Source organism: Cervus canadensis, chromosome 32 (genome assembly GCF_019320065.1).
Source record: "Cervus canadensis isolate Bull #8, Minnesota chromosome 32, ASM1932006v1, whole genome shotgun sequence".
NCBI lineage: Eukaryota > Metazoa > Chordata > Mammalia > Artiodactyla > Cervidae > Cervus > Cervus canadensis.
In genome coordinates, this window is record NC_057417.1 from 12,304,723 (window position 1) to 12,316,958 (window position 12,236).

At 44.5% G+C, this 12,236-nt stretch overlaps 1 protein-coding gene across 1 annotated transcript; it reads right to left on the reverse strand.

The window, feature by feature from the left end:
* Positions 1-4,005: 4,005 nt before the first annotated feature.
* Positions 4,006-9,431, reverse strand: RPS15A (ribosomal protein S15a). Its single transcript, XM_043455942.1, has 5 exons — positions 9,317-9,431; positions 8,149-8,286; positions 7,569-7,648; positions 5,265-5,350; positions 4,006-4,135 (listed from the first exon to the last, which is right to left on the reverse strand). Exons 2-5 carry the CDS (start codon positions 8,279-8,281, stop codon positions 4,042-4,044), a joined length of 393 nt encoding a protein of 130 aa, XP_043311877.1. The 5' UTR covers positions 8,282-8,286; positions 9,317-9,431; the 3' UTR covers positions 4,006-4,041.
* Positions 9,432-12,236: the final 2,805 nt, after the last annotated feature.

Consider the following 12,236-nt stretch of genomic DNA (forward strand, 5'->3'; position numbering starts at 1 on the left):
GTCCCATGGTTGGCATATAGTAGTAACTAACAAATACTAAAAACTACTCTTAGCCTTACTAATTCCCAAGTGATGCAATGCTAAAGAATCCGCCTGCCAATGCATGAGATGCAAGAGATGCAGATTCAATCCCTGGGTCAGGAAGATCCCCTGGAGTAGGAAATGGCAACCAGTATTCTTGCCAGGAGAATCCCATGGACAGAGGAGCCTCTCATGCTGCAGTCCGTGGGGTTGCAGAGTTAGACACAACTTAGCAACTGAACAACAAATCTCCAGAAAAAGCATAACACATTTCTTTGGAAGGAAGTTTCATGATTTGACATTTAAGCTGGATTCTGGGAACACCTCTGGGGAAAAGGTATTCCAGATGGGGTGAGCCATATTCAAGAGCTCAGAGGCAGAGCACATATAGGGGAGATTTAGAGCTCAGGATTAGGCTGTCCCTATATTAAAACTGAAGCAATTGCTATTAGCTATTTTGGGAAGCAGTGAATTAGACTGGAAAGCCAAGAATCAGATTTTGAGTTTCCCAGAGCTTGCTTCCTTCTGGGTCAGAAGGGGAAAGCAAACTTTGTAGTCTGGGGGGAAAAGTCATCTCAGATGTTGACCTGAGCAAGTTAAACTGTTAATAATTCTGACTTGCCCAGAGAACTGAGTACTCTTCTATCTACCCGTTACCCCAAAGCAAGGCAAAACAGCCTCTAAATGAGGATTCAGCATGCACTAGCGTGGACACAGATGGTGCTGCTCAATTGTGGAGGGTCTCCTTGGCTATAGTTCTGACTTTTTGAATTACAAATTTCTTTCAGACTATGATCAAAGGCTCTGTGCTGTATGCAATGTCTTTAAAAAAATATAATAATAATATGTATCAAAGTTTGTCTGCCTGACATCTACAGATTCCAGGTTAACCCAGGGCCTGCAAAGGTGCTGGGCCCCCTTATAACACTGACTCAAAGTGCATCTGGTGGGTTCAAATAATCCAGGCGCTGTCCCACTCCAAGTCTCCAGTCTCTGCCTCCCGGCAGCAGCAGCACATTAGAAGGCTGGGTTCACATCACAGGAAAGTCATCCTGCCAGCAGGAACCTAAAGTCTCCAGAACAACTCCAGTACATAGCCCCAGGTCATGATACAACTCTTACTGGGTCTCAGAAACAGACTAAGGCCATCTGCTTCCTCACCAGCATACAGAACATGTGCTGTTAAATTCATTAACAGGTCTCCCAAATTTTTCCACCCACCCTTGTTCATTTTAAACGACACAGGATCCTTATTAATGGCAAATGTACGCAAATCAACACGTACTTCCTGAGGGGCTTCTCCGGTGGCGCTAGTGATACAGAATCCTCCTGCCAATGCAGGAGACATTAAGAGACTTAGGTTTGATCTCTTGGTCAGGAAGATCCCCTGGAGAAGGAAATAGCAACCACTCCAGTATTCTTGCCTGGGACAGAGTATCCCAGGGACAGAGGTGCCTGGCGGGTTACAGTCCACAGGGTCACGAGACACAACTGAAGCAACCTAGCACACATGTACTAAGGTATCCCGTGTGCCATTTATCAGGCAGACCAGAGACAACAGCAAACAAAACATGGCCTCCATCTACTTAAGAGCTTACCTTAGCGTTTAAGAGAAATAACCAAGTGTAAAACATCAAATGCTTGGTACTATTTTATGTAACCTCACCTTTTCCTTCAATTAAGGTAAATTTTTTTTCATTATCCTCAATCAATATTATTAGGTAGTAAATCAGACCTCAATCCTGATCTGTTGAGCCCCCCAAACTCATGCTAATTACTCACAACCTTCCAAATAGCAGAGGCCCCAAACCTAGACATGCCTCTCAACTTGCTTTTTAGTGAGTGAGCCCACGTGTGGTTGGGCTTCCCAAGTGATGCTAGTGGTAAAGAACATGCCTGCTAATGCAAGAGACACCGAGACCCGGGTTCAATCAGTGGGTCGGGAGGATCCTCTTGAGGACAGCATTGCAACCCACTCCAGTATTCCTGCCTTGAGGATCCCATGGACAGAGGAGCCCGGCAGGCTATAGTCCAGAGTCAGTCAGACGACTGAAGCAAGTCAGCATGCACACCGTATGTGGTTACCAGGCCCCTCTCTACAGCCCACCCAAGGGCTGTTTCCCACATCTTACACCAGCCTTCCTTTCAGGAAGTTACTGAGTGAGTAACCACATGAGATTAAGTCCTCTCTTTACCCAAGAAGGACGCTCAGAGTTGTCACTTGTCAGAGTTCACTTTACCCCAAGTCAGCAATGATTCTGCATTCCTACCCAGGAATACCAGTCTTAATTAAGATATGCTTTAAATGTGAATAAATGTACCATGTTGATCATTTCAGGCTTCCAAGATGGCGCTGGAACAAGTATCAACCTCAGATATGCATATGCTATCACCCTTATGGCAGAAGAGAACTAAAGAGCCTCTTGATCAAAGTGAAAAGAGAACATTCGACATTCAAAATACAAAGATAATGGCATCCAGTCCCATCACTTCGTGGCAAATAAATGGGGAAACAATGTAAACAGACTATTTCGTTGGGCTCCAAACTCATTGCAGATGGTGACTGCAGCCATAAAATTAAGACACTTGCTCCTTGGAAGGAAGAAAAGCAATGAAAAACCTAGACAGCATATTAAAAAGCAGACATTACTTTACCAACAAAGGTCCATGTAGTCAAAGCTGTGGTTTTTCCAGTAATGTACAGATGTGAGTTGGACCATAAAGAAAGCTGAGCACCGAAGAGTTGATGCTTTTCAACTGTGGTGTTGGAGAAGACCCTTGAGAGTACCTTGGATAGCAAGCTCAAACCAGTCAATACTAAAGGAAATCAATCCTGAATATTCATCAGGACTGATGCTGAAGCTCCAATACTGGCCACCTGATGTTGACTCACTGGAAAAGACCCTGATGCTGAGAAAGATCGAGGACAGAAGGGAGTGAGAGAGGATATGGTTGGATGGAAGGCATCTCGACCTAATGAACGTTTCAACAAGGTTCAGGAGATGGTGAAGGACAGGGAAGCCTGGCATCCTGCAGTCCATGCAGTCGCAGAGTCAGACACAACTGAGCTACTGAACAAGATGGCGCTAGTGGTAAAGAACTTGCCAGCCAACGCAGGACGCTGTTAAGAGACAGTGAGTTCTATCTTTGGGTCGGGAAGCACTAGAGGGCATGGCACTTCAGTACACTTGCCTGGAAAATCCGTAAAGACAGAGGCACCTGTGGCAAGCTACATAGGGTCCATAGGGTCGCAAAAAGTCAGACAAGGCTGAAGCCACTAGCATGAATACACATCATGTCAAAGACATTGTAAAGAACAAACCCCACTCATTTTTCACATTATCTATATGGTGAAATTTTAACTTTTGAACACAAAAATGTTATTTTAAGAAAAAAAAAGTTCCTCTTGTTTTAATGTGGCTTCCTGAAGTTTTGAATACACATGTGGCTCTTGTTAGATGTATACTGGACAACGAGCTCTTACTAATTCTGCCCAACTCCTGAATGCATTTGGTGACAGGCTCACAGTACTGGGTTTAAAAAGAATGACATCTTATAGGCACGTACTGCTGGCACGCCCCTGATATGCCATCCAAATTTGAGTCTTAGTGAGCTGCAGGGCTCTAATTACCTGCTTCTTTATGAGTACTTACAGAATCAACTGTAACTGCTATCATATTTTTAGGGTATGAAACGTGTATCCTATCAAGCTAAAAATAGAAAGGCACCACTCATTCAAGGGTTAATTTAGATCCCAGAAGAGGCAGCTTTACCATCTGGACCCCAAACCAGAGTCAATCATCCAGGGCCAGACACACTTTCCTCTGGTGAGCCACAAGGGTGATGGTGAAAGTTACACCAAGTTAAAACTTTCTTGTACTTCAAGGAAACAGCATTCACCAATTAACACAAAGGCTGTGTACTCCCGGAGACACTCTTGCTACTCTGCTGTACAAAGTTCAAATGACTTAAGGAAGCACCAGAGTCCTCTAAGGCATTTTATTTGTACGTATTACATCCCTAGAAAAAGAATCCAAGGATTTTCCCTCCTGTATGTTTTCGTCTTGCTTCTTCATGGTCCATGATGCCAGCTGAGGTTGTCAGTACAATGAAACTATGGAAAGTTAAAAAAAAAAAAAGTTGGTAAGTTTTCCCTATGAACTGTTCAACATCGAGCTACTTCTGGTACAGAAAAACTCCAGCATTCGTCAGCGTTTACCACGCGGTCCCACACTTAACGCAGCCTCCACAGGCTGGCAGTGCACAGGCATGACTCCTAGAACCAGAGACTCCAGCTACACACGCAGTCCTGGTCTCAGCTAACATGAGGCAGCGCTACCTAAAAACAAAAACTGCAGCTCCTCTAACTGCAGAATGTCACTTTCTGCTCTCAAGCAGACATGCAGTTTAAAGCATTAAAGCACTGATATAACTTGACGGAAATGTTTCTGCCACTTACTGTGTGTATGATCACAGGCAAACTATTGTACAGTTACCTGGACAATGGGCATCCCACCTGGCCTATCTCATGGGTTACTATGGGGGTCAAGGTAAGACACAGAAAGTATATAAACTGGGAGGCATTAAAATTAGCATCCTAATTACAATCACAAAGGATCTGCCCTGAACACTCTACCTGTTATACAGCAACCATGAAGTGGGAGTAAAGTCAACATCACCAAACGTGACTGGGTGTTTAAGCTCTTAACCACAAACAGACCAAATGCTTGGTGTGTCAGATCAGGTTTTAAACTGCTTTACCAGAAGCAAATCAGTTGATAATATAACTTACAATAAAAGAACTACCATCTTTAAGAAATCAAGGCCATGAATTGCCCAAAGCCTCACAGCTTTAAAGTAGAAAATCCAGAATTTGAACTCAGTCTCTTAACCACAGATTAAGATTTTCAAACTGAGTTTGCCCAGAGGGTAATGGTTCAGAAGTCATTCTGGCCACAGGAGGGTATTCACAGAGAACATGTATGAACTATCTGCACTGAGCCAAAAGAGCAGACATTAAAGGGAACACAATTCTCTCTCTCAGCCAGCTTCAGTTCTCACACACCTCTCAGAAACTAAAACCTAACACATGAGGTGTGGCAACATAGGAGCTAACCCATGAGTCAAGCTGGTTGGGAATGGAGACTATTACTACTATTGACGTAAAAAATAAACAAAAAGCTCATCAAACTGCATCACAGGCATCCACAGCATCAACTTTTAAATGAAGAAAATCAACTTACCCAAACTGACGGGATGGGAGCAGGTTATTCTGCCATTTTTCTAGATCTTTGAGTTGCACATCAAATCTGGGACTGATCACTCCACACTGTAAAAAGTAACAGAAAACAGTGTTCACACTTCACTAATAACAAAACAGTAACACTAAAAAGCATTTATAAGTGAGCATAGAAACCAACCAACTCAACATTAAATGGGTAACTATTCTGTACAGTATTCTATGTAAGTTCAATTTGAAAAACAGCATGCTCAGTCACTTCAGTCGTATTCCACTCTTTGTGACCCTAATAGACCATATTCTCCAGGCAAGAATATTGAAGTGGGTTGTCATGCCCTCCTCCAGGGGATCTTCCCCACCCAGGGATTGAACATGCGTCTTTCTCTTACCTCTCCTGCATTGGCAGGCAGGTTCTTTACCAATAGTGTAGCCTGGGAAGACTCCAAAATGCTTAACAGTAAACTGAGACTACAGTAATGCTTAACAGTAAAATGAAACTACAAGATTAGGACTTGGTGAAGTCTCTGGAGCAGTTCCACTTCCCACTTCCCTAGGCAGATCGAAACTGGAAATGGACCCATCAGGTCCAAGTGCCCCCTGGCAGGAAGCCCACTCAAGTTGTTTTGATCACATCATCCTGGGAGCTACCTGTCACTTGACTATCAAGGGGAATCCCGCACTGGATAGAAGCAACACAGGGATAGGAGAACGGAAAAGCCAAGCAAGATACAGTGAAAGACAAAGCTTTCTGAGGCCTCTATGCTGCCACATCCAAGCTTTATGTATTCCAGTAGCAAAAACTCCCTTCCATTCAGCTAGTGTAATTCCATCATATCTGCTCTCAAACCACATCTAAGATATGATTAAGGGAAGAATTTTCTTAATCTAGTCTTTAAACACTACCTTATTTCCCAGCCCCATTACATTTACACAATAAGGTATATCCATCTCTTGCATGAAGGAAACTGAGGCAAGAATGTCTTACAAAGGAAGAAAACGGAAATTAAGAGAAACCAAAAAATAATTCAGGCATTTGGCAAGGCCTGGATTTCAACTATCTATTAGCCAGGATTTCCCAAATGACTGAGTGTAGCACAGAGTAACGATGCCGCAAGTTGAGTTCCATTTGGTAAATACTCTGTTCAAACTTATTTCTCAAGCTATTATGTACAGTGGATGTTCATGAGAAATCTGGTCCTTCACAAACTGTTTTTTTTTTTTAAATATCAACCCAATCTTCTGCGGGACAGCTTTAAAATGTGCTATAAGCTATACACCAGAATTAGTCTTCCACTGTCCTTGAGCAGGACTCAGATATATCTTAGTTTCCTAATTCTTAAAAATAGGAAAATAAACACACCCTCTTCTACTTCAACACACTGTGAGAATCAGAGTGAGAAAAGTGAATTCAAATCCTTCCTTGGGATTGGAATCTAACGGTTACAATAAAATAACAGACAGACCCAAAATTTCCTTCAAAAACTCTTCAAAGGCTTCATATCCAGTAATTTTCATCTGACATTAAGTATTTATCCACACAAGAAGCAAATTCACTATGTAAGAAAGCAACTTTGTAAAACAGAAAACTGTTGGACTAGGGAATGACCTTATTAATCAGTCTGGCCCCTGCCACTAACCACTTTCTTGGCCCATTTGCCCTAGTGTTGGATTACAGGAACCTGGCTGCAATGTAGGAGACCCAGGCTGGATCCCTGGGTTGGGAAGATACCCTGGAGAATCCCATCGACAGAGGAGCCTGGCAGGCTGTCATCTACGGGGCTGCAAAGAGTTGGAGACGACTGAGCAACTAACACTTTGGATTATAGGATCTCAGATCCCTTGCAAACCTGAAAGCTACAAATCTGAACACAGAAAGCGAAGAAGCAGCCCTGAGACCCCCAATTGGCTTATAGAATAATACCTAGCCCCCAAATTCATGCAATCCACAAAGTCAAAAAAATCAAACAGATTCAGTAGATTATGCCTACAGGTCAAACTGACAGGAAAAACAGACCCCACAAGTTATTTACACTAACAGGACTACTGGCCTTGAGCCATCCAGGATTCAAAACCAGTACCACCAGTCTCAAGCCCCCACATCTCCCTTAAGATACCTTATACTCCAAACACTAGGTCAATTGACAATTCTACCTGGAAGTTACATAAAATTTAATGACTTTAATCAATTCTCATTCTTCTTAACCTAACTAGGTAAAGCAAACACGACACTATCTGATTTTACAAAGGCAATCATGCCACCTTAGACCATTCTGAAGATTCGAAAATGTGGAAGATAGTCAATTCTTACCTTATTTAGCCTGCCTGTGAGGTTCACAACAATTTTCCCAGCCCTGTGATCATCAATGATTTCAAATTCGCCAATGTAACCTGTAGAACACAACTGACTGTATTAAAAAATAACTTTAAAATTAAGACAGCAATACTCAAAACAAACCACCCTGCAATTTTAAAAGAGGGATAATTTCCTCCTTGCCTCTTCATACCTTCCCACTCCCAAAGGCTACCTAGTGTCCAGGACGTTCAACAATCCTTTACATCCCATGAAGCTCTGAGAAGAGCTCAGGGTCCTTTCAATGACATATTTTGGGGGTGATGTTATTATCAAGAAAGGCCATTTTAGCTGCCAAACACCTAGCAGAGCAACAGTCACAAACCTCCTTCTTTCAACAGTCCTCCTCCTCAGCATTTCTTAAACAGCATCACTTCTCCAGGACTACCCTGTCCACAGCCCAAGTCAACTGCATTAGTTACCACATCTGACTACCACCTTGCTCCCCATTTTCCCTCTCCAGGCCTCTCTCCTCAGTTAATTTCTCCAAGACCCATTCCACAGCATGTTTATCTCAAAACATAAAACAGCAACTTACCATGCTTCATCATCACTGTTAGAAACCTGACGATGACCTTGGAGCACGGCCGAATAAGCACCTGGCGTTTGCCTCTCTTTTCGGCGTTGTTGATACTCTTGAGAGCATCAGCCAGGACATTCATGCGCACCATTCTGGCTGTTCTCGGAAGACAAAACAGGCGGTTTACCGGCACCGTTTTACCATTAACAGGCACCCTATCATTTCCCTGCGAAGACATCCTTTCCTTTCTGCCTCAATCATGTGGAAGCTTCCCCATTTCTCAGCAGGCTGCTTCCCCAGTAACCCCAGAAGGATGTCAACTACTAAAATAAAAACACCAGTCGCGGTAGGTTATTCAAAATGAGAGTTAATAATCAAACTTGCGGCATTCAGCAGCATCTCTACTATTAACACGGTCCCTTAAACCTACTCAGAATCAGCCTTTTCCCAATAATCGAAAGATACTACTCAACTTTCACCTAACACCCAGAACTACTGTATTAACATAAAACGTCCGGCCCTGTGCCATCTAAAGCTATGCCCAACAGTAAGGGTACCGAAGTAATAAACTGAAACATTTCACATGCACTAGACTGGCCTCTTATTCATGGGCACAAACTTCATCTAATAAAGTTTTGAAAGTTAGGAACAGAGGCATGTCTCAAACCACAACAGTAGGACTCCAACCTACTTCCTCCAGCTCCAGTGTCTTCTGAGGAAACCAGATTCGTTCCCAGCAAACCGCCACCACAGGCAGGATGCAGTTTCCCCTCCTGAGGGTTCTCATCTCCCAAGCTCCCGGCGCAACCAAAGTAATGGGAAGCTGCACGGCCCACCAACTCCGTGGCCCTCCAGTGCTTCTCGGAGCCAACAAGCTGCCTCAACCACTAACGGGAGGTATTGGCGCCGCCGAAAGATTCGGAGCTGCCACTCCTCCGGAACGGCCCAAAGCTCCCTGTTCCCAAGGGCTGCGGCCTGCGCCCCAGAGGCCGGGCTCTCCCGGAGGCAAAGCATGGGATAGCCGGGCATGACTCTCCCCTATGCCTGCCCAGACCCAAGCAAGGCTAGCATCTCCGGCCCAGGAGGCCTCCGACATCCTCGCAGGACACGGAGCGCGACTCCCACACCACAGGATGGCACCGATAACCGAGGGATGATGTTGGGTAGCTCAGAGAGAGATACTCACCGGCACGGAAAGATGGCGGAAAGAGGACGGGAGGGGCGAGCGCACGGAATTATGGGTTACGGGTCGGGCTATCGCGAGACTTTTAAAGCCCCGCCAAAAACAAATAAAAAAGGATTGCCTACTGGAAGGAGGCGGGTGAAGGGGCGGAGCCTCCTCCTGGGTAGGTAGTAGAGAATCGATGGAATCGAACATGCCCGGCGCGGCATGGGGGCAGTCACCTGCAAGAGGTGCGGCGTTTGCGTAGTTTTCAACTCCTTTCTAGCAGCTAATTGGTAAAAACGAAAAACTGACGAGAGCCTAGATATTTACTACTTTTTATTGCAGTAACTGTTGACTATTTAGAATGAATTTTGATACGTGCGTATTTACACTATCTCTGCAAGGGATAATCGGCGGCAATTGCCTTTGGGAAGGGCGTTAGAAACTGGGATGGGAGTCATGCTTTTCTCTCCATTTTTGTTGTTTCGTCGCTAAGTCGTATCCGACTGTTTGTGACCCTATGGACTGTAGCCGGTAAGGCTCCTGTGTTCAAGGGATTTCCCAGGCAAAGATGGGTAAGTTGCCATTTCCTTCTCCAGGGGATCGTCCCCATCCAGGAATCGAACACGGGTTTCCTGCGTTGGTGAATTCTTTACCACTGAGCGACCAGGGTAGAGCTTTCTCCTTATACAATTTCTTTTTGTCTTTTGAAATTTTATACTTTTTCAAAAGAGTAAAAAATATTTTTCTTAATCGATGCTTCCTTTTTGACGCTCCCTAAATATTAGAAATTATTTACTGGAGTTCCAGACTTTTCTTTCAAGTTTTGAAAGACACAGTTGCAAAGAAAGCCACAAATGTTTCGAAATAAAAGCTCGGCCTCTTAAAGGTTGTTGCAAGGGTTAGATGAGATAATGGTGACAAAGGGCTCGCAAAATGCCTGGCACGCATTAAATAAATGCTCAGCAGTTACTGCTTCGGGCTCGAGGTCCGGCTGCCTGGGAGTCAGTGAATTCTGGCGCCGCCCTCTCTGGAGCTGAGTGACCTCAGGCTAAGCTTCTGCTCAGGACTTAAGCTTTCTCACTGCTTTCACCCTTACCTTCCCTTCTTCAGTCAGTCAGTTCAGTCGCTCAGTCGTGTCCGACTCTTTGCGACCCCAGGAATCGCAGCACGCCGGGCCTCCCTGTCCATCACCAACTCCCGGAGTTTACTCAAACTCATGCCCATCGAGTAGGTGATGCCATCCAGCCATCTCATCCTCTGTCGTCCCCTTCTCCTCCTGCCCCCAATCCCTCCCAGCATCAGGGTCTTTTCCAATGAGTCAGCTCTTCGCATCAGGTGGCCAAAGTATTGGAGTTTCAGCTTCAGCATCAGTCCTTCCAATGAACACCCAGAACTTACCTCCTTAAGGAGGGACTGGTTGGATCTCCTGGCAGTCCAAAGGACCCTCCCTTCTTACCCTTCCCTTATTTTCCACCCCCTTCCCTGTTTCCCACGTGGCTGCCAGAATGATCATTTTAAAACTTGTCCGACCTTGGACTCTCCAAGGATTTCTGTCAGCCTCAGTAAAATCCAGATTCCTTACAAAAACTTACAAGGTCCTCCTTGTAACATCTGCCTCCTTGCAAAGGAACACCATCCTCCAGCGTTCTCCCTGGCTGGCTTTTCTTCACATATTCCAAGCACACTCTGCCTCAGGGCCTTTGCATTTGCTTTTCCCTTTAAATTGACTTTTCCTCCCCCAGTTTGTCAGGTCTCTGTTCAGTCACACATCCTCCTGCTCATCCTCCCCGCCCCCCAATCTCATTGCCCTGTTTAACTTTTCTCCATATGTTTTACCGCCTGAGATATTGGAAGTGTCTGTCTCCGTTAAGCAAGCAGGGATGTGGTTGGCTTTGTTCACCACCGTACCCACAGCTTCTAGGTAAGTTAACTCCACATAGTAGGTCCCTGATTCATATGTGATGAATAAATGAATGGGCAAATCAGTTTCCCCGTCTGTAAAAGGGAATGATATACTAATTACTCGAAGTTGCTGTGAAGATAAATGAAATAATCCAGATAAAAGACCAGCATTTGTTATTAGCATCACAGCCCACCTCACCCATCGTCACCACTTCTCAAATCCTAAGTGAACCTTGAGTGCCAAGCTCCCAACATAGGCATTGGCTTTTCTAAGAAACATTTCCTGTAAGAACTGGTTGCCTGAATGCAACATGTTGACTAAAACCGGTACTTAACTTGAGGGACTTAGCAACACTGGGGAGTTAATAAACCCACTTTCCTTCAAGAGCCTCCATTAATAGAAAACTAGTGCCACTCACCCTCTTTTTGTACACTTCATTCTTTCCTCCCTTCATTCAGCAAACATCTTATGAGCGCCTATCATGTGCTAGTTGTAGCAGGTGACAGGACAGACATCAGTTCCAGGCCTTAAGAGGTGCAGATCCTAGCAGAGAGAAATCTCTAAATAACAATACCGGGCAGTGTGCTGTTTCCATGCCAATATGAATGTGGGAATGGAGAGGTGGCCTGGAAAGTTGCTAAAGCTTTGCCAGGAGGAAGTGCCATTTGATCTGTCTGAAGGCCTCTAACAGCTACTGATTCCTAACTGCCACTAAGCGCTTCCTGTAGATTAACTCTGAATCCTCAAAACACAAGGAGTTACATAATGCCCCTTTGAGATCTGTATTATCTCCACCTCACAAATGAGAAAGCAAACTAAATTCAGTCTTAAATTAACTCAGTCTTAAAATTTTGTTGGTTAAAAAGTCAAAGAAAGTGGTCATGTATAAATTACTTGTGGGGTTTTATTTCCCAAACTATGTGGCCTATGGGATTTTTGAATGGCTCTAAGAGCTAGGGGCTTCCCTCAGCTCAGTTGGTAAAGAATCCTCCTGTGATGCAGGAGACCCCGGTTCAATTCCTGGGCCGGGAAGAT